General features: G+C 31.5%; 1 protein-coding gene across 2 annotated transcripts in view; it reads right to left on the bottom strand.

Annotated features, from left to right (window-relative positions):
* Positions 1-4: 4 nt before the first annotated feature.
* The window catches only part of Zasp66 (PDZ_signaling and DUF4749 domain-containing protein Zasp66), a 47,858-nt gene continuing 23,701 nt past the window's right edge, over positions 5-24,161 (bottom strand). Inside the window, exons 4-8 of one of the 2 annotated variants that reach the window (XM_088037217.1) lie at positions 9,827-9,973; positions 9,650-9,700; positions 9,434-9,522; positions 4,396-4,543; positions 5-666 (exon numbers count right to left, since the gene is read on the bottom strand). In XM_088037217.1, the coding sequence (XP_087893343.1) occupies positions 535-666; positions 4,396-4,543; positions 9,434-9,522; positions 9,650-9,700; positions 9,827-9,973 (567 nt within the window). In that variant the 3' untranslated portion in view covers positions 5-534. The remainder of the gene's footprint in view (positions 667-4,395; positions 4,544-9,433; positions 9,523-9,649; positions 9,701-9,826; positions 9,974-24,161) is intronic. The other variant, XM_088037218.1, reaches the window with a different exon arrangement.

Raw genomic sequence — 24,161 nt, forward strand, 5'->3', positions numbered from 1 at the left:
ATACTCTTTCTAAATAAATATATTTTTTATACCACAAAAATAACAATCCTTTTTTAACATGCAATTAACAGAAATGGTGGATAAAATTAGTGCACATCCTATTAAACTAAAATCTGACTAGATTCACTCGTTTTATACTTTTTAAAACATTTTAAAACAAAAAATAATTGAATAAAAATAACTGTAATACATAATAATAATAATAACATTAGAAGCTTGATTATTCGAATCAAAGTACCGAATAATCGAACGTCTATTTTAGGACTATGATAATAATAAGAACTTAGCAAGGTACGACACCGACCACAATAAAATTTATATCTTACAACATTATTAGTCCAAGCTAATAATAAAAAGCATAATACGAAAAAGTATATCATTCGTTCGTCAGACCAATCAAATTTATCAATGCGAAAAATTAGTTTGTAAGGCTCTACGTATTTGCACGATATAATTTGAAAGATATCTACATTAATTTTTGTAATAATTCGTTGGATCTTCAAGGTAATTTCGTTTTATGGGTTTTTGCAGACATTAGTAGCTGTGCTCTGGTAGGACGCTCCACATCAGCCTTTTAAAGGAACCACTTTGTTGAATGACATCCGAGTCTCCAAGGTTGTTGGAGGTGAATGGGGGGTTCTGGTTTACCACATGATGGACGGCTTTCTGGAAAAGAAACGACATAGTTTTTAAGACAAACAACTCTGATACGTATTTAAAAAGTATTGAATTTGTGAACTGAAGTCTTTCGGGGGAAAGTATAGGCACTTTTAACATTTTTAAAAATATAACCAGCAAACTTCAACTTGACAGTGATTTAAATAACTCCCAAGTTTTAATTCTAAACAATAAAGAAAATGCTGAGATAATCTAAACAAAATTTCACAACAACAAGGTGGATTTGTAGTCTGGTGAAAATACAGAGGGAATCTAAAGAAATTTTGGAGAAAATTTAGAAAAAACTAAAGAAAATCTAACGAGAAATTAGAGATTCTAAGAAAAATCTGGACAATATAAGAAGAATTATAAAGTTATAGAAAATTTAAAGAGAATTCGAAAAAATCTAGAAGGTTTAAAAAGAATCTATAGAAAAAACAAAGAGAAAACAAAGAAAATTTAGAGACTACAGTAAATACAAGGTGTTTATATGTTAAATGTTTCTAGCATCAAGGGTGGCTATGAAATGTCAAAAAAGTTTGCCGCTTATTACAAATGTGGGTTTAAATTTTTCAACTGTCATTTGAAGGTAACCTCAATCACAGAGTAAAGTTAATTTAGAAACAAAAACTGTTCTAAAGTCCGTTTTTTTATTAAAAAACCACCAACACCGCACTCTCCCACCACTTTACAACCGGCAACGTCGTCGATGGTGACTTTTTGGTGATAAAATCAAATAGCTGCCTAATTGACAATTTGATTACACAAAACGGCCTTTCAGGCTGTGCCAAGTCTTTTCACTATTAAATCCTTTGATTTGCAATCCAACAGGCTGTAAAAGAAACGTTTTTAACGGAAATACTGCCTAATTTTCAGAAATGTCAAAAATTTGACAACTATTTTCTCACCAAAAATCTCCCTAGGCAACGTTGCCGGTTGCAATGCAGGAGAAGATTGCGGTGTTGGTAGTTTAAAAAAAACGGATTTTATTTATGGTTTGAAATCTGAAAATCAAAGACTTGGACACAAAACCGTAACTGAAACGTCGTGAGTGACGTTTTAAATGTAGTTAAACATAGTCATATTCACTATGAAAACAAAGCGGCAAAAATGGTGCATGGCAGAAATTTCAGAGCCATCCTTGATGCTAGAAACATTTATAAACACCTTGTACAAGATGAATCTAATAAGACTTAAGCAGGTTGATGCATGCACAATCTAAAGAAAATTTAAAATAAAATCTAAACTTAGAAAATTTATTTAAACAGAATATGAGAATAATCTGAAGAAAATTTAAAGCATCCACGAAGAATAAACCAAATCTAAACAGAATCTATAGACATTAGATACAATCTAAAGTCAATCTAAGACGACTCGAAAGAAAATATAAAATGAAACTACTTATACATATAAAATCTTGATACTACAACTAGATCAAAATTAAGGAAATTCTAAAAAATTTTAACAGATCTAAAGTATTTGAGAAAAATATAAAGAATATCTCATATAGTTTTTAGAAAATGTAAGAAAAGTCTAAAATGAATTTTAAAGAATCTAAGGTAAATCTATACAATCTAAAAGAATTAAAGGATCAGAAAAAATACATATATCGTACATCAATTCTAAAGTCTTGGAAAATTCCTGAAATTATTAGAATAATAAATGAATGGAATAATATAATATTTAAAAATGAAAATCGAAGTATCTTAAAGAAATTCATGAATATAAAATGTAAAAATCACTAATTTAAGAGAACTCAAAAAGAGCAAAAAGAATACAAAAAAAAATCGCGAAAATTTAGGGTTATTTAGGCAGAATTTAAATATTTAGAATCTAAAAATTACAAAAAAAAAGTTAAAGAAAATCTTAATTGAAGTTAAATAGAATCGACGAAGACTAACGAAAATAATAAGTATAAAAAGAAAGAAAATATAAATATGTAATTCGAGGAAAAATCAATCAAAGAATTTAAGCACAATCTAGAAAATATAAACAGAACCAAGAATGTAAGTATAATTTTAAATGAATATATTGTAATGTAAATAAACAACAGATATTAAATAATTACAGATAATAAACAGATATTATAAAATTAAACTAAATAGAAAAATCAAAAGGGAAATTATAGATTTACACCATGGCAAATCTAAAAATAATCTAAAGAAAACAAGAGAATCGAGAAAGTACAGGTACCTACTCACAGAAAAATCGAAATAGTTATTTGTGTACCAAGGCCAAAAAGTGTTCCTTTTTTGGCCGTGATACACACAAGATTTTTTAGGCGAGATCACTAAATTTACAAGTTAATTAATTTTTATTTATAATTTATTGATTTAATCATTTATAACAACTGAATAATTGTAAATATTTATGAATCCTTCAGAAAAGTTCATATTTTCTTTATTTACATTTTCAATAATTCAACACGTCTTTGTTGCAATTTATAGCAGTGTATCGATTTGATTTTTCCCAAATAATTATAAAATTGGAGGTAATATCGGTATCTTGATGTAATATGCAAAACTATGGATAGATGGCGCCACGATAGATCGGCCAAAAATGTTTGCGGCCAGAAAAGACTTACTTTTAGGCCGCTGATGAGACCTAAAAATTCCATTTTCAGTTAAGTCGCCTAAAAAATAATTTTATTACAATTGTACTTATTTAGATAATACAAAGAGAATCGATAGAGAATTTCAGAAGAATTCAAAGATAATCAAAAATAAAATTAACATCTGAGAGAATCTGAAAAAAAACCTAAGAAATTCGAACAGATCAGAGAATGCAAACTTAAGAAATAGATATTAATGTCCATTTCTAAGGGGCTCATATAACCTAAACGTTTTGACGTTTATTTTATTTTTATTTTATTTTATTTATTTTCAAACCAAGACGTACGTTTTGTGAATCTCAAGCTTTCCACAGCGGACTGTAGCTAACCAAAATCTTTTTGAATCACATGGTATTATCTACCAAAAACAGGAACGAGCAGGAATGATTTATTGTTGTAGAATTCACTAACAATAACTATGTCAAAGTATAAACATACATAATTTTTTAAACAAACTATCAGTCTTTGTCTTCTTCGTTCACGAAGATTTAGACTAATATTTACATAAATAGTTTAAAAATTATGTTTTTTAATTTGAATCTTGTCAGAATAGAAAAAGAATGAAGAAATAAACGTGGTAATTCTTAATCCAACAACTCAGTGATGCCAAAAAACGAAAATCATCTGATGAATCACGATGTGTACGATGTGTAATATGTCTTCACAATCTTGTACATATTTACGATCGAACAGGTTTCAAAATGAGCGTAATATCGTGCCAGTTGGCTCGAAATTTGTCAAAATTAGAGAGTTTAAAAAGTCAGTACTAATGAATGAAAAGCAATTTTTCAAAGTTGTAAGAGGATATTTATAAAATAAAATTATTGTTTGTAGTAATTACACTTGCGGTCATGGAATTTTGCGCAATTTCAAAAAATTACATAAAAATCCCAGTTTAGGAATAATTAGTTTTAATGCTAGATTAAAAGAAACGTCGAAAATCCTTGACTTTGATGTTTAAAACTTTAGTTGCAATTTTGCCTCAGATACGGTTTGACTTTTATGGATGACTCGATTACATTAAATATTGATCATACGATATGTAGACAAATAGTATAACATTCCTTATCATTAACAATGTTTTTGGTAGATAATAGCGTCTCTAGAAGAATCAAGCTAATCATTACCTTGGCTGGAATCGCCTTATTAGGAGCATAAACTCTACTTTGGGGTGGTACAGTTACTTCTTGCACATACTCTCCAAGCTGTTCTTCCTGGACAGCTTTGTAAGTTTCACTTTCGGCGGGGTTAAACTTGACCTGTTTTCGAGCGCCCCTGTAAACAATTAGTATTATCATCAAACTTATCTAAAAAGGACCAATGATCGTGTCTGTTTATTTTCAGTAACTGAATAAATACAAATAAATGGTAATATCGGGTGATCATTATTATTTGTAATCGAGTCAGCCTTGCAATCTTATTTGTCCGTCGTTGATAAACTCGTATTGATAACTGTCAAATGCAATGTACCGCGTTGTGCCGCTTCTTGGTGAACGTAAACTTTACTAAAACAGAAACGTCAACGGCTGGGCTTTAACTTTGTTTTCCAGGACACACTAGATCTTATATTCTTTTATAGAAATTCTCTAATACATTTTACATTGCTTTGAGAATGAATAGAACACAAGTTTTTTTTCAGTTCTTAGTCAACTTTTAGAGTTAAAATAAAAGAAATATATTTTTTTTTTTAATTTAGTACAAAATACCTACGACAACATTGCAAATTATTGTGTTTTAGTTGATAACACGTTATTACAAGCACTTTGAAGGTATTAGAAATGTTGGTTTCGGCACTAGCTAATTTAACAATTTTAATACTGAACAAATTTCATTAAAATTCAAGTCGAAAAAATCAAATTATTGCATTTTTTTTATTCATCACAATTCATGATGATTCCTATTTTACAACAATTTAATTTTCATTTTTTGTTATACAAGGTGTTTATAAATGTTTCTAGCATCAAGGGTGGCTATGAAACGTCAAAGAAATGTGCCGCTCATTACAAATGTGGGTGTCGATTTGTCAACTGACATTTGCAGTTAACCTCAAATATGAAGCAAAGTAAGTTTTGAGAAATAAACTGTTCCAGTTGTAGTTTAAAACCTGAAAATTGAAAACTTGGGCACAAAACCATAACCAAAACGTCATTGAAGTAAGTAACATTATAAATAATTTTTAATGTAGTTATATTCACTATGAAAACAAAGCGGCAAAATAGTGTACGACATGAATTCCAAAGCCACACTTGATGCTAGAAACATTTATAAACACCTTGTATCATGTATAAAAAAGAAGTGAGTTAATATTTTAACAAGCCAAAATGATTTTAATAGATTTTGTCATTTTTTTAAATAAATGCTTAATAACGTGAACATTAGATCAATTTAATGCGTGTTAGTTAGAACCTTATAGTTCTCAGGTCGCGATTTAGTAATCAGCTCTTAGCGACCAGTTTTCTTCTAATTTTGCAATGGTTTTTGCTTTTTTACTACAGTTAAATGTCTAGGCATTTTTCATTAACTACTGTCATTAATTGTCATAAATGAGTGCCGACTGGAATACAGGGTGAAAAATGCTTTAATGAGGCTCTTAAAACACCTAAATAGAAAAATTGAAAATTAAAAAAGAAAGCGGGTTGAAATCAAGGAATGTGAGGTCCCATTTTACACCACATGTTTTGCCATTTTCACAAACATTTAGAAACTGAATATCAATAAAATATAATAATGTTGCAAAGTAAATCAGATTTTTAAATATAATTCTATTGCTTCAAAAATGTATATGGAGCTAAACCAAATTAACAAAAAATACATGTATTGATAAATAGTTCAATTGATCGCATTGTAGCTTAATTGCCGTGGAAGAGTCGATTTCAATTCTATTTTTAAGTGGCTAAATAGATACCAGTGAATTTCAGACGATTAGTTTCTGTATTGCGGCTATTGAATAGTTTAAACCATTATTTTTCTATTGTAAATAAGACAAAATCGCAAAGTAATTTTATGTCAAAAAAGTGTTAAAATTTGACGCCGATGGCAATTGTGGTTTAAATCAATAACAATACTACACGTAGAGATTTCATAAATAATACTAAAAAAACTAGAGGTGTTGCTAAAGATAAATATAAAGGTTGGCCCTTGAGTTGCCGCTGATATAAATGTGAGTCACATTGTATATTTGGATACGCCACTGTTATTAAATTTTAACCTACAAAACCCGTTTAAATTATCGAAAAAAAAGAAAAATCGTCTACGAAAGGCTCTATTTAAAACAGTTTGGTGTGTGCGAAAACAGTATATTTTTAGTACTAAAAACTATTTTTCCTGCAGACAATTTTTGGTAGGCGCCAAATTTAAAATGGGGTTCTGTGATTGGTCGTTCAACACAATGCTGATTTTTTAACTCATGCAATTTTAAACAAGAACTATCACATTTGACAGATTGTCACTAAATTGTAGGAACATGAGAAATAAACTTGTTTTTAGGCGACTTAAACTGAAAATGGAATTTTTGGGCCTCAAAAGCGGCAAACATTTTTGGCCAATCTATGCTGGCGCCATCTATCCATAGTTTTGCATATTACATCAAGATAGCGACATTAACCCCATTTTTTTAATTTTTTGGGTAAAATCAAATCGACAAACTGCTGTAAAGTGCAACAAAGACGTGTTGAGTTATTGAAAATGAACATGTCTAGCAACAACTTTAAAAAGCACATCAAACCTAATTCATACAAATTGTGAAGCTACACATGCCGAAACTGCAAATGTAAATAAAGAAAATATGAACTTTTCTGAAGGATTCATAAATATTTACTATTATTTAGTTGTTATAAATGATTAAATCAATAAATCATAAATAAAAATTAATTAACTTAAAATTAAAAAGTCTTGTGTGTATCAAGGCCAAAAAGTGCCATTTTGCCCTCGCCTTCTTTCAGGTCTCGGCTATCCCCTCGGCCATTAAAAAAAGGCTCGGCTAGAAAAAAAAACACTTTTTGGCCTTGGTACACAAATAACTATTTTGTTATTTATTTTTAGTGTAAATTAGTAAGTATTTTATATTTTTTAACACTATATTTGCGATTATTAGTAAACTTGACATTTATTTGTGGAGTCTGCTGATGCTCCTTTGTAAATTGGTAAATTCTCTGCAGGAAAAATGACGTATAAAATCTTGTTTTCTCATAATTCAGGTAGTACATAATCTCAGAATTTGTTAAAGTGTTACAATGTGTAACCAAACTGATTAAAAAAATAACAACAGATAACAAAACAAAACAAAGAATAACAATAGGCATTTTGATTAATGTTCGAGGCTGTCAATGTCAAGATGAAGGTCAACTCAATCTAGGAAAAAATACGTGTACACGAATTTATGAAATCCAGTGTATATCCAAGCTATTTTTATGTACTGTTGGATTATTATAATTTTATACAGGTGTCCCAGAAGTCGCGCCCTAGAGAGCAAGGGAAGGTGCCGACAGCAACACAGATGATAAATTTTAAAACAAAAAGTGACTAAGTTTAACAGTATTCGAGAAAGGATAAAAGATTAACAACCAATTAATTATTTTAATTTTTTATTTATTTTATTCCATATTTTAAGTTATATCTGTCAGATTATCAACGTTGGGACCAGATATTTCAATTAAATACTTTGTTCTACGATCATAATTTATTTTCTGTTGCTTGTATGTTAACATATTCACAGGTAGTAGTTGCCAAAAGGTATAAAATTATAACAAAATCTGATTTTAGAATTAGACTGACCTGTTGACCGTTTGTACTTTCAGTTATTAACATATTCCATATTTAGCAACAGTAAGTATCGATTGTAATTATATTTGGTAGCATTTTAAATAACAGATTTATCAATGAATGTTATAGAAAAGCTTGTCGCTGTTTAGTGAATTCAATTAATTTAAGAGTTAGGATGGATAACAACCTCCACGTCCAGGAATAGAAGAAGAGGCTGAACTTAAAATTGTTTAACCTACATAGATAAAAATACTTTCAGAAGCGTCGATAAGACAAAAAGAAACCAATATTAAAAAATGATGCAAGAAGTCATCGGAATAAATCGGTCTCATTCGAACAATTTCCCGACTTTTATTGGCAGCTGACTTCCACTCCAGACGTCCCCACAGGATGCATGTATAAAATTAGCGCGGGATTTAGATCGCAGGCTCATAGTTTCGGATCTTTTCAGACCATGAATAAAAAGTTTTTTGGGGAAATTGGTTTTCGCATATTGCGCAATCAGATGTGTCTCTTGTCATAGTAGACCATAACCAGGAGAGACACGTGGGAGGCATGTTTGAAAATAGTTATTTGTGCACCAAGGCCAAAAAGTGTTCCTTTTTTTGCCGAGCCTTTTTTTAATGGCCGAGGCGAGGGCAAAATGACACTTTTTGGCCGTGATACACACAAGATTTTTTAGGCGACATCATTAAATTTACAAGTTAATTAATTTTTATTTATGATTTATTGATTTAATCAATTATAACAACTGAATATATGTAAATATTTATTAATCCTTCAGAAAAGATCATATTTTTTTTATTTACATTTGTAGTTTCGGCATGTGTAGCTTCACAATTTGTATGAATTAGGCTTGATGTGCTTTTTAATGTTGTTGCAGCAGCACTGCTAGACATGTTCATTTTCAATAATTCAACACGTCTTTTTTGCACTTTACAGCAGTTTGTCCATTTGATTTTACTCAAATAATTATAAAATTGAGGGTAATATCGGTATCTTGACGTAATATGCAAAACTATGGATAGATGGCGCCACCATAGATCGGTCGAAAATGTGTGCGGCCAGAAAAGACTCACTTTTAGGCCGCTTTTAAGGCCTAAAAATTTCATTTTCAGTTTAAGTCGCCTAAAAAAAATTATTTGTAACATAATTGCGAATTTGGTGGCGAACCTCACTCAAAATTATGTAATTTATTCGAAAACAAAAATATATCAAAACACAAATATTTTTTTATGATATTGGTAAGTGATTTGTCCTCATTGCCTACTCTGAAAACATTTTTTTCACGCTATAAATTATGGTGAATTATTATTAATCACAGACTTGCATATTAAATTTGGCGACTATTAAAAATCCGCTCGGGGATGTTTATTATTTCTATGCCAGCTGATTTTTACTTACGGAGTCATTCCAGTTTGCTTCTGAATGGTGTCGTGGATGTTTGGTTCGCTGTATAAATTGATAGGGGAGTTGAATTGCTTGTGAACAATCTAAAAAAAACATAATAAGAACAACATAAAAGCAATTCAATACAAGAAATAACAAGAAACGCAATTTACAAAAATATCCCGTCAACTTTGGGGTTTGCTTGCAAAAACAGAAAAAAATCATAATAACCTGCTTATTGGGATCGCCAGCATTTAATCTTTCCAAAACTGTGTTGGTAACCTAGTAAAAAAAAATACTTGTATAAGCATTTCTACGGCTCTATTTGTTTGAAAAAAGAAAAAATAGGTGTTCTTTAATAAAAGAGTTAATTGAAACAGCGAAGCGAGAAAAGAAAGCAATTTTCACCTTCTGCCTAATTAACATGTCAGGGTCAAGGTGATGTGGTGGTGCTCTGACGGCAGGATTGGGGTGGTGTCTCAAATAACTTTCCGTTGGTCCAGGTTCACGCTTCACTTTTGCACCAGGGAGCACCAAGGGGGTGGTACGATAGGGCTATAACAATGAGATGAAGACTTACACAGGGAAACAGTAAACAAATGTACATATGAACTTGTAGGGTATTGTCAAACTGCTTTCAAAATATAAAACTTTTTACATAATATTCATAGTAGATAAAAGTGAAAACAAAACTTCCTAAACATGACAGTTGGCGACAGTGGTAACTAAATGGGCAGTTGACGCTTTTAATGGTAAAAATTCAATTTCAAAGTTTCAAATTAGACTAGAATTTTTCAACGAGCGCTTTTCATTACTTATAACAAAATTCCCAACTTTACTGTCTAAAAACGACAAAAAAATAGTGACTTTTTGTGACATTTGAAGAAAAATATGTTTTTGTTATTAAACTTCATTTTTCTTGAAGACAATTTATATGAGCCAAATTTAAAATACAGCTTCGTGATTGGTCGTTCAGCGCGAGCGAGTTACACAATGCTGTTTTTTAAAACTCCTGCAATTCTTGCAGCATATCAAACAATAGCTATTTGTGTACCAAGGCCGAAAAGTGTTTCTTTTTGGGCCGAGCCTTTTTTTAATGACCGAGGCGCTAGCCGAGGCCAGAAAGAAGGCGAGGGCAAAATGGCACTTTTTGACCGTGATACACACAAGATTTTTTAGGCGACATCATCAAATTTACAAATTTCCTGCGGCAGGTGAAACAATAAAACTGTCACAGTTGCCACCTTTTTACAAAATTGTGGAAACGTGAGCAATAAATGTGATTTTGTCATTTTCGGTGCAGATTAGTACGCATTTTATTATTTATTTACGGTATTTTATTACGTTTCATATTTAGTGAGTAAAGGTTATTTTCCCTGAGGCGCCAAATTTAAAATACGACTCTGCGATTGGTCGTTCAGTAGAGCAAATTACACATTACTGACTGTTTAATTTTCTGCATTTTCTGCGGAATGTCAAACAAGAACTGTTGCATTTGTCAGATTGTCACCAAATTGTCAGAGCATCAGCAATAATAGTTATTTGTGTACCAAGGCCAAAAAGTGTTTCTTTTTTGGCCGACCATTTCTTTAATGGCTGAGATACACAAGGCGATCATTAAATTTACAAGTCAATTAATTTTTATTTATGATTTATTGATTTAATAAATTATTACAACTGAATAATTGTAAATATTTATGAATCGTTCAGAAAAGTTCATATTTTCTTTATTTACATTTGCAGTTTCGGCATGTGTAACTTCACAATTTGTATGCATTAGGTTTGATGTGCTTTTTGATATTGTTGCAGCAGCACTTTTCAATAATTAAATTGTCAATAATTCAACACGTCTTTGTTGTACTTTACTGCAGTTTGTCGATTTGATTTTACCCAAATAATTATAAAATTGGGGGTAATATCGGTATCTTGATGTAATATGCAAAACTATGGATAGACGGCGCCACCATAGATCGGAAAAAAATGTTTGCGGCCAGAAAAGACCGCTTTTAAGGCCTAAAAATTTCATTTTCAGTTTAAGTCGCCTAAAAAAACTAATATGTGTCACCAACTTAGCAGTTATTTTATAACTTTATGTTTATGATAATGTTCTGATTAATAAAAACTTTACTATCTCACTTTTAGAGCCATATACCGTGTGAGTCAAAAGTTTTCTTATCAAGAATGGCTGTGAAAAATAAAACACTAAAAAACGTAGGACATAAATCAATTGACATATTTGTAGTTATGATGTGTCATTCCTATACACGTATGAACAAAAAACACAGGGTGTCCCAGAACTCGTGACCCAGAGAAAAAAGGCCTACGAAGGCAACAATTCAGAACCAAAATTTCGAAACAAAAATTTTCTAGTTCAAAAAATAATCGAGTTAAAACAAAAAACGGTAGCCAATCAGGAAGTTGAACAGAATTTGAAAATCGGTAACTATGGGCACATAGTATCGTCCATTGGTCAGACTCTCGTTGCCTAGGAAATTGGGAGGGCTTTTTACTTCACTTCTAGAATAAACTCTTGGGATTGGTTGTAATTTTTTATCCTATATCGAAACTTATTAAACTGAATCAATCTTTGTTTGGAAATTTACCATCTATTGCGGCCGGCACTTTTCCTTGCTCTCTGGGTCATGAATTCTGGGACACTCTGTATATGCACTTATAATTAAGTCATATTTCCGTAACGGAAGTAATGGCTGTACGATGTAGGGCATTATTTGAATTTCAAAAATAATTTCCTAAAATTGCCATTACCAATACTAGATTATACAAAACCTTTAAATATACGGTAGCAAAATTTCAAAATACTGGAAGTGTGTTGTATAAATCTAAATAATAGATCATCCATTCAAACAGAAAACATACAGGTGTCCCAGAACGCTCGCACTTCCTTCTAACGGAAAATTCTCCATCAAAATCTGAGTTGATTGCTGTATCGCACAATGTTCAGGCATTTATTGAATTATTATTGAATTATTAAGTTATTGAATTTAAGTTACAAGCATTACAAAATGACCATTCACAACGCATCTTCGTGCAATTTAACAGGTAACGTAGCAACTTAAAGTGCCTGTAATTCAAAAACTGTAAGGGCCTGAATAATGTGCGATATGACAATCAACAAAATAATTAATAATTGTATTGAAAAACTGCGAGAGAAACTTTATTGTTGAGCCCTCCCACAATGAATGAAGTGCAATTTGTCGGGAGAATTTTTGCCTGAATTTATAGAAACATGTCCTTGGCAACAGCCTCTGCGCTGTTGAGAAGGAAAACTTGGAGTCGTCTTTTCTATAATTATCTTACCTAGTTTATGACTTTATCATTACATACCTACATATTCTCTTAATAGTAGAAATAATGACAGACGTCTTTTTTGAGTCTTGTTTGATCGAAAAACTAAAGCAGATAATTTTAAAAATAGAGTTTATAGATCGATTTAAAATATAAATTGTAAAAAGGAATTTCGAAAGATGTAATCCACTAAATCTCGATTTACAATTAATGAGTTTTAAGAAAAATGTCATGTCTTATGTATACGTCATTTTTCTTGCAGTGGATTTCCCGATTATTTACAAAGGAGAAATTTAAAAAAATAGTATATTATAATACAAGTTTATAAGCAAGCCTTTAAAACACGCACGACGAGTTTAAGAGCACGACGCGTCAGTGTTTTCAAGGCGCTTATAAACGAGTGTTATACGCTATTTTTTATTATACCTATCCATTTACAATCCTTTAGGAGCATTAAAAAATGTGAATTTACACAATAAAATTATCAAAGGTGTTAAAGAATTGTTTTCGTAGAGACGGTTAGCAATTGTTTGTTTACGTTGTTAAGCACATTTTTTCACGTTTGTAAAAATCCGTTCAGAAAATGAGTAAAGATATTAAAAGGCTAGCAGAACATGCAGAACTGCGAACACATCGGTTGCAAAATCAACTTCATCAAGAGCTATGGACGTCCAACAGAAGAATGAGAATGAAAAAGCTTCTACTAGTACAGTAGAGCCTCGGTAATCCGGACTCCTGCCAGTTCGGTGATCGCTGTAATCCGGCCGGGCAATGAGCTTTGCGGGGGGACGGGCGGGGGCGGGTGTAGATGAGGGCTGCCATGAGCCAATGCATCGTTAATCTTTTGTTTATGTAAAGTCTAATGTTTTATGTAATTTAACTTACTGTTTTTCTACATGAACATGTACATTTTTGTCTTTATGCTTTCATTTAAAAATTGATTAAAGAAACTAAAGTTAAACATGTGCTTTAGTACCGTCAAATATGGCATACTAAATATAATCCGGAAAGGGTCTTGTTTTTGCCTCTCCGGATTAACGAGGCCCTACTGTAATAGTAATTGTAATTTTCATGTTTATTCATATTATAAATAAAAATTGGTCCTGACATTTCACTATTTCTTGTTACACAGACAACTTTAAAGCTTTAGTGTTTAAGACCCCTTTTTGCACGCTTTTGCGTGTTTAATTTAGGATTATGAGGCAGGTATAATAAAAAAGTATTTGAAGGGGACAAATTAGACACTTGTTGTGGATATTTGATTCACAGATGACTCCACAGCCAAATGTCTAGTTTTTAAGTAATCGCAAAATATAGTGATGAAAAACACAAGTTATTATAATAAAACCTGATAATCTGCCCCGAAAACACCAAAAAGAACTTTATTGCTGATGCTCTGACAATTTCGTGACAATCTGACAAATGTGACAACGCTTGTTTGACATTCCGCAGAAATTGCAGAAAATTAAACAGTCAGTATTGTGTAATTTGAACGACCAATCGCAGAGTCGTATTTTAAATTTTTGGCGCCTCAGGGAAAATAGGCTTAACTTACGAAATATAAAACGTAATAAATACCGTAAATAAATAATAAAATACCTACTAATCTGCATCGAAAATGACAAAATCACATTTATTGCTCACGTTTCCAAAATTTTGTAAAAAGGTGGCAACTGTGACAGTTTTGTTGTTTCACATGCCGCAGGAATTGCAGGAGAATTGTGTAAATCGTACTGCCAAAAGGCCAATCACAAAGATGCATTAAAATCTGATGCAGGCAAAGTGAAGTATACAGGTGTCCCAGAACTCTCGCATTTCCATTAAATGTGAAATTCTCTATCAAAATCTGAGTTGATTTTCGTATCGCAAAATGTTCAGGCATTTTTATTATCCAAGTTACTAGCATTTAAAATTAGTAACGAAATCTAGGGATTTATGCGCTGTAATTGGTCAAACCTAGAGGGCTAGTAACTCAAAAACTATGTATAACTGTATTTTATGACACAAAAATTATCTAAGATTTTAATCGGCAATTTCCTATTGAAATGAAACACGAACGTTCTGAACAATCTATGCATACAGACTGTTGCAGAACGGTCGCACTTCCTTGTAATGGAATTCTCCATCAAAATCTGAGTTGATTGTTGTATCGCACAATGTTCAGGTCCTTACTGTTTTTGAGTTTCAAGCACTTTAACTTGGCCAATCACAGCCCATAAATGGCTAGATAGGATTTTGTTGTTACGTTGCGAAAATTTTTCCTTAAATTTTAACAAATGCCTGAACATTGTGCGATACAGTATATGTATAATATGTGATTATTTTGAGAACTAAATTCGCATCGATACAGTTTCTGAGTTAACGACTTAATTAAGGGTCAGGTGCAGATGCAAAATTAATTTAATTGAGTTATTTTAAGCGTTGTTAACTAGATGAAGATGAGTTGTTTAGATAGGCATTTTTCTTTACTCGACAGGATTAGTAAACTGATGATGTCCATGACCGATAATTTCGACACTCGACATTCAACGTCACCATCCGTTTTGTACAGCGCACAGCCAAAAATTTTGACCGTCAAATTGACATTTACAGATTGTCTTGTATTTAAACGACCAATCAAACAACTTATGGGGTAACAAGTCACGACAGTGACATTGACGACCAATTTTGTTTTGTTCGCGATTGTAGCCATTTAACTTGATAGTTAGTCGGCACTTAGAAATTCTAGATAAACAATCTTTTGGCGAAATGCCAATTTTGTCGTTCATTAATTAATAATTTTTACAAAAAGTACAAAAATATTAACAATTGTTTCGGAGCACCTGTAGGGAAATGTGTGTTATAATAAATTCGTGTTTTTCTGTTTTTCAAACTTTGTAATGAAAAGCAGTGGAAAACAATCTCAAATTCCTTTCAAACTTTTTCTCATGTCTAAATCCGAACACATATTTTGGACCATAATTATTTAATTAAACTATACTAAATTCTGATAGCCCTCGCTCTTTCTATGAAGCGAGAAAAAATCGGAGATTTGGTACGCAGGATCTGAGACTTGTTTCTTTTTAAATTAAATATGCGATACAAAATGCCTATTAATAAAAACCGTTCATTATTAGAAATGCCAATCACATTCCTTGCAGTTAAAAACCATAAAATTGCATAGTTAAAAAAGCTACGTGTTTGAAAATTACCGTGATATATAATACATTTTTCCTGTTTTTTTTTTTAATTTAAGATAAATGTTTGTGATTGGTAATTCATGGTGCAATCCAGCGACACTTCAGACAAAAATTGTAACATTTTTAATTTTCCGTTTTGCAGATTTTTTGTATGCGGCAAATTTAAAATGCAGCTCTGTGATTTGTCAGTTAGCAGTCCTATTTATACAATGCTGATTTTAAAAATTCCTGCTCTGTAAAACGGGTGAATCCTCTGCAGGACAAATAAAGTATACAGGGTCCACCCAAAATCGTCTTTAATTTTAAAAATAAAATTTTTGCTGACGCAAAAATTTGTTTTTTATGACTGATAATTTTAGCGTCGCGACGCCTTAAAAATGTAATTTTTAGTTAAATGTGAGGGTTTGTGAAATCAACCCTTAACTTATTTTTTTTTTAATATAAATGTGTTAAAAATATCTCAGTTGTCATTTTAGATTCAATGCAAATTGCCTTCAAAATTTGATAAAAAATGCTGTTTTATCAAGTTAGTTTCCAATTTCATTACGTCAAAATTGGGAACTACGTTTACACCCATCTGTCAACATCTTGGGTTACAAATGACATCTATCCTTTGGCTCGCTTTAGATTGTAACAAAACTCTTGGTGAAATTATCGGTTTGTCGATGTTAATTAACGATTTCTGGTGTCCCTGAAGTGCAACATGTCCGTGTTAATCAAAATTGACCTTTATAAGAGTGAATGAAGTGACTTGTGAAATTTTGGTGTAAACGTAGTTTGCCATTGCGGCGTCATAATTTTGAAAACTAACAGCGTTTTTTTCGCAAATTTCAACCACAATTTGCATTTGATTTAAAATAAAAACTCAGATATTTGTATCACAGTTATGTTGAAAAAAAATTGAATTCGCGACTATTTCCGCAAAAACTCAAAAATCGCTAAAAATTATACTTCTTAGGCGTCGCGACGCCAACCAAACCGTGATAAAAACAAATTTTTGCGTCAGTTTCTAGAGCTTTGTCAACTATGAGCGTATGGAAATTTTCGAAATTTTCTCTTTAAAATTAAAGACGATTTTAGGAGTGGACACAAGTGTTGCCGGACTCTCTAGATTGACACATATTTTAAAATTATTTATGTTTTTTGTAATACAGAGTGAATTATTATTAATGTTGTCGCCTGGCACTTCGTAAACGCATGTCTGAACTTGACGTTTAAAAGTCAAAAAATTTACAGATCTTACGGAATGACAGATATCAAGACATACGTTTACAGACAACTAGATAAATAATTATTTAGTTGATCACTCTGTAGTAGTTTTGATCGTGATTAGTAAAAATAAATTTCTCGTCAGTTTCTCGGTTGTTATCGTTAAAAAATTGAAGAGAACCAATAGACCAAAGGCCGAGCAGAAGAAGAAAACATCGAAAGTAAGTCTGTTAAATTTATGAATTATACAGGGTGTCCCAAAACAGGCGTGCCACAGTGTCGGTACGTTGTCAATTAGGGTCCCAGCAACTCGAGAAAAATATTTAAAAAAATTCATTTTCAGATTCAGAGTTTTCTAAGAGAGAGTAAATTTGGCAACATTGCATTATACCTTAATTATAAGAATATTGTAACCAACTACACATTTCTTTTGTGTCCATAGGAATTACAAGGAACAATGAAGGAGCAAAAACACCAAAGGTTCCGCTCCATCATGAAATAGTTTCATGAGATTTTTGTTTCATGAGAGCAAAATGTCCCTAAAATGTTAATTTGGATGCTATTTCACTATGAACTCAAGGATTGCCACCACTCAGAACAAAACCAGATTTTGACTTCTACAAGGTGTTTATAAATGTTTCTAGCATCAAGGGTGGCTCTGGAATTCCTGACAGGCAATATTTTGCCGCTTTGTTTTCATAGTGAATATAACTAATTATGTAATATCCATTCACAAAACATAAAAATAAAATTATCTTTGATTTCTGTAAAATCATTTCATGGGACTGTACTTTGAAGTTTGTCAGTTTGTTTAATTTTAGTTTACCTTAGAGAACTTCTTAGTGTCTTGAAACTTCCCAATGCAGAAATTATCTATTTCTTACGCTTTCTTGCAGAGCGAGTCGAAATTAAACATTTCATTTTGAAATTTTGGCATTATAATTGTCAAATGTCCATTTGATTACCAATCTCACCAACTGTTCCGTTTAAGGTTATTTTTTATCGCCAACCATAGTAACTTTTATGTTTTATGAATGGATATTATAATGTTATTTACCTCAATGACGTTTCAGTTACAGTTTTGTGTCCAAGTTTTTTATTTCAGGTTTTAAACCACAACTCACACAGTTTATTTCTCAAAACTTACTTTGCTCCGTATTTGAGGTTAACTGCAAATGTCAGTTGAAAAACTAAACCTACATTTGTAATGAGCGGCAAATTTCTTTGACATTTCATAGCCACCCTTGATGCTAGAAACATTTCTAAACACCTTGTACTAACAATGAAAATTTTGATTGTTATAGTTATGAAGCGGGGTGGAAAAGCAAATAATTTTTCAAGTGAAATCGACACCTAAATTTTTTAAAAATACAAGAAACAAAGTAATAAATTACGCACAAAAGCATCTTATATCATTCAAAGGTGTTAACAAAACCCAATGCAGGAGCTCTAATACTCATAATAATTTCAAACATAAAAATAAAAGTGTTCAAATGTGTCTCTTTGGAACCCTGATCTTAAAAACTACAACAGATTAATTTTTTTTAACTCTTTTTTGGGTTTTTAGAACCTTCACCACCAACGTAATAATAATTTGGCACGCCTGTTTTGGGACACCCTGTATTTATTTATAGATAATTTCAAAAACTCTAAAGAAATCTTAAGCTTTTTACAGTATGTACTCGTAGTTAGTCCAACACATATTTTAGCATAAATATTTTGTAAAAGTCAGTTATTTTTGTCCACTTTACACAGCTGCGTGTGACGTAACAAAAATACATCAGATCCTCATAAAGACGACTGACTAGAACATGAGTTTTACAACAAAAAATCCGTCTTATGAGAACAAATATCACATAACCTAATTTCGAAATAGGACACATTAAGCGCAATGCCAACACCGTTATGATGGGTTACAAAAATACCAGCGATGTGACGTAAAATTAGCTAAAGACGCACATTTATAAGAAACGTAAAAATCCGATCGCTTACCCATAATGTGGCACTTTCGCCATCAACGCCAAAATGGTCTCTGGAATGGGTTCTCGACAAGATCATGGTTTGTTAGATTTTACCACACTTAATGGCTATCTGACTTAGACTGACTAAGAATTCGCGAAAAACCGCCCCACCAACACGAGTCGATATTTTAACACTTTTCGTCATGTAAACAAGTTGTTTTCAGCGTAAAAACCTGTACCTTTGAGTTTTCTTTTGGAAAAGTGAGATTCTGTTCCACGTGTGTGGGTTTAGCTGCTAACCCATTGAGAGGAATTCGTTCAAGATAACATACTGCCTATTGTCGTCTTAATGATTCAAGTAACCTCATAGTTTTTGGAACGAGTCCAACGGAAAAATATGACATAATTCGGTGTGGGTAAAAATAAAAACTGGGAGGTTCCTGTAGAGTGGAAATACCATTCACTGTCCCAACCACCTACCAAGCAAAAATGTACCTCCTTATCAAAGGTTTTTCGAACCACCTGCATGTTCTTTAAATCCACATGCAACAACAGAAATCGTAGAAAAACACAAACAAAATTTTTGTATGAATATAAACCAAGGCGTCAGATGCTGCCGTCGATATTTAAAAGACCACACACGTATTTAGACCGTGTCTATGTCGATTACAGTCTTCGGCCAACTCGCGCAACTTTAATTTCTTTTTGGAAATGACCCAAAGTTTATATAAATGGTGTAAATTTGTAAGTTTATTGCCAACGATTTTCCGCTATTTTTAGTCAAATAAGTCCAGGAAATCTTTCAGCAAGATCTAAGGAATGTATAAAAAAATTTTGAAGACATATTTAAAGAAAATACAAAGAGAATCTACAAAATTCAATGAATAGAATTAACGGAAAATATACAGTAAATTCAGGAACCAAGAAGACTCTAAGAGAACGTTGAATAGAAAGTTCAAAGATAATTTATAACTTGGTTTAAATTGATGTAAAATCCAAGGAGAATTTCGAAAATGTAAAGAGAATTTGAGGAAAATCTAAAGCGTTTAAGGAAAATTGGACCAAATCTAAAGAGAATTCGAAGAATTCTACAGACATTAGAGATGATCCAAAGATAATACGAAATATGTGAAAAGATATAATAGATAATACTAATAATTGGAAAGAAATTAAAAAAATGGGATAATAAATAATAATTTATAAGGAGAATCTGTACAGTTATAGAAAATATAGAAGCTCTGAACAGAACAAATATTATAAAGAAAATTCACGGTCAGTTAGCGAATGTCAGGTAATAAAGTAGTAAAAAAAGTGTGGCAAATGGGGGTGCAAGGAGAAAATCCTAGAGGAAGACCGAACAAATCTTGGGAGTTGAATATTGCCGAAATTCAGAAGGAGAGGAGTATATTTTGGCCAACGATAAAGGAAATGGCCAAAGACCGCACCAAATAGAAGAAATTTCACTAGGGAAAGCCCTAAGGAACGGCCTCAACACTGTTAAAGGGTAACATGAGGCAAAGATTAAGAAAAATCTAAGCAGATTCAAGAAATTCAAACTAAAAATTGAATGTAAAATCCAAGAACAATAGTATTTTAAACCTAACTTGAGGAAAACCTGATAAAAATAGAACGCATTTAAGGAGTATTGAAAATTTAAAGAGAATCTAGGAGATTTGCACAAATTAAAGAGAATCCAAAATTACCCTAAAACGATAGAGACTCTATAAACAATTTAAACAAAATCTACAAAAAATTATACAAAATTTTGAAAATCCAATGAAAGTCGATATTAAATTAACGAGTCTAAAAATAAAAATTCTAAGATATAAGAATTCATTAAGTTGTTAGAATACTTTATCTAAAAAAATAATTCAAAAACCGAAAGTAACACTAGTCAACAGTGATTTTATTGCCTTTAATGTAAGAGTGGTTTCGAATAATTTTATGTCAACAATTCACGAAACTAAGAATGGTTTTGGAAAATTGGCTCTGATTTTTTTTCAATCTTGATTTTCATATTTTACTAAAAATCTGTAAAATTGAGAAAGAAATAGCAAGTATATTCTCAAATATCTTATTTTTTTGGAAATGATTACAAATTGTTTCGTTTGAATAGTTAATTAATGTACATAGAAAATGAAATAGAAAAAAATATATAAAACTTATGTTAAACTTTAATAAAACGCATTTTATAAGCGCGTCTTTTATATTTTTTGTGCCCTTATTTACTGAAAATATTGAAGCATTCCAACTTTTGTTGGTTACGTGGCGTGCACAAAAGCGAATTTTAACATGATAATAAACACTTTATTATAATTCGTGTTCTGAAGAGCCGACTCAAAGTCTAAATTATTAAAAACATAAAATACGCCAAAATCATAAAAACCAGAGCCAATTTAGTACTTTCAAGAATATATTCGAAAACTATGGTCTTGAAAACATAGAAATCCGCAGAGATATTCAGGGCAACAAAAAAAAATTGTTGAGCTGTGTAATGTATAAAATGTAAAAAGCAAAGAAAACCTAACAATCATACATTTAAGAAAATGTAATACCCTAAAAAGGCCAAGAGGTTTCAAAGAAAAAATGAAAAATCTACTGGGAATTAGGAAGAATTTAAGGAGATATTAGAAAGAAAAATCTGCAAAAAATATAAAAATAATGTAAGGAAAATCTAGACAATCCAAAAAAAATCAATAATAATGTAAACACAGTCTAGAAACTTATAATCTTATAATCAGAAAACAGAAACTAAAGAATATAAAGTTAATCTAACTAGAAATAGAGTGTAAAGAGAATCTAAAGTAAACACAAGGAGAATATAAGACCATTAAAGGAATCCAAACTCCGTAAAATGAAGAAAAATGTTTAATGATTTATTAGTTTCTCAAGAATGACTTTTTGTTTATGGTATTTTGTGGTCTCTCGATTTAGTAAAATTATTACTAATTTTAGTGGTTTGAAGTCAGTAGGATATATGATCAAAAAAAATAGAATTAGTTATCCTTGAAAAACAAAAGCAATGAAAACAAGTTTTTTTCCGGGTTTTCTTGAACCGTTTATGAGCTGGAAGGCTTTGAATGTGACCAATCAGGGAACAATTTGCATAAGGTTACAAAAATTTGAATCAGAGTTACTGAAGGAAATTTTTTGTTTGAAGTCAAACTGACAATTCTAATTTTTTATCAGTGGCGTACTTGTTCCATTTTTGTGGACATCACAAATCAAGTTCGTCAAAACAAAAATGTCTTGGGTACAATAAAGGAAACATTGTTGCGTCGTTTACAATTATGTGTTCAACAAGATGGTGGCCATTTTGACCATCTATTGTAGTGTTGCTTTATTGTCTGTTTTTTGAATAAAATTGCGTTGTTTTTCCATTTTATTGACGCCACTGATTTAAAACTTCAAATGTGACGGGAAAGTGACAAATTATTCGTTTGGTCCGAAAGCTACTTGGATTTCTGTAAAATTGAAACATTATTTGAAGCCAATCTATTGGTCAACTTGAAAGCCTTGTAGCTTTTTAACTAAAACGAAAAAAATAAAATTAATTGCGGATTCCAAGACAGTTTGACTTCCTTAATTACCCATTAATCTATGGCCGTAACTTTACCTAACACCCTGTACATACTTTTATCAGTAAGATTTCTCTATTTACCAAAGCCTTCAAGTTAAATTTAAAATGAGTCCTGTACAATTAAATTTTAGGATTTGTTCAATGAAAAAAATTAAATTTAAGACGACCCAGTGGAAAACTTTTTCGTTGTGCAAGGTGCTTATAAATGTTTCTAGCATCAAAGGTGGCTAGAAATGTCAAAGAAATTTGCCGCTCATTATAAATGTCGGTTTAGATTTTTCAACTGACATTTGTAGTTAACCTCAATCATAGAGCAAAGTAAGTTTCGAGAAAAAAAAAAGTTCTAATAGTGGTATGAAACCTGAAAATTCAAGATTTTGACACAAAACCGTAACTGAAATGCCGTTGAAGTAAGTAACATTATAAATAATTTTTAAGATAGTTATATTCACTATGAAAACAAAGCGGCAAAGTAGAGCACGACAGGAATTCCAGAGCCTTACTTGATGCTAGGAACATTTATAAACACCTTGTATGTAACAGTATGTGTTAGTACATACTGTATAATCCTTTTTGGCCTCATGAATTGTAAACGTCAAATTAACATTCAATTGACATCTTCGGAAACAATAGATTTACAAGCGCCCTGGACGTTTACATACGCTGTGCGGTAAAAATTGCCCAAATCGTCTGCTCTTCAGATGCGTTTATAAATTAAAATCACTTTACCATAATGAAGATTGGTCACCAAAGTGGAATCTACCTAAATTCTTATCTCAATTAAGACAGTATTTCTATTTTTAAAGTAATATTAAAACGTTTTTTATACAGCGCCATCTTGTGTACTTTTTGTGCACCAACTACAAAATTGACAGAATTGACAGATGATAAAATTTATAAATGTCAGATGTGACAGTTCTCATGAATTTTGAAAAACCCAATTATTTAAATTAAAATTTTTCGGCCAAAAAGTTTAATACAACTCTTGTGCGTTAACCATTTTACAGCGCTGAATCATTAAAGCACTCCGGCTACGCCGTCGTGCTTCAAACTGATTTCGCGCTGTAAAATGTAAGTTACCACACGCGGCTGTAAATAACTATTGATCTATTAAACGTTTTAATAACAATTATTCTTAATTCTAAGTTTTATTAAGGAAGTTTCCTAAATGGTGGATGCGCCGGGAGAATTCCACAAACAAACTAATCTTAATCGTATTTAGTTTTATCTAGTTTTAGACTAAAATATATTTTTACTTAAGGCGGCGATTTACCCAGAGCATTCTAGGTTTGCTGTGTCGTTTCTCTGCTGTAATCTTATAGTGTTACACACACATCCATCCCTTCGACGAAATTCAAGGACAGGGTGATGCTTTCGGACACATGGACAGTACACTAACCATTTCAGACTCGGCAAACGAAGCGTTTTTAGCATAGCATTTTATTAGTTGAACTACAGCTCAGAAAGAGTAGACATTGAAGACAGCGATATAGCAAAAATAATGATAA

The sequence above is a fragment of the Gnatocerus cornutus genome, chromosome 5 (assembly GCF_029298725.1).
Source record: "Gnatocerus cornutus isolate USDA-ARS CGAHR chromosome 5, icGnaCorn1.1, whole genome shotgun sequence".
NCBI classification, from domain to species: Eukaryota; Metazoa; Arthropoda; class Insecta; order Coleoptera; family Tenebrionidae; genus Gnatocerus; species Gnatocerus cornutus.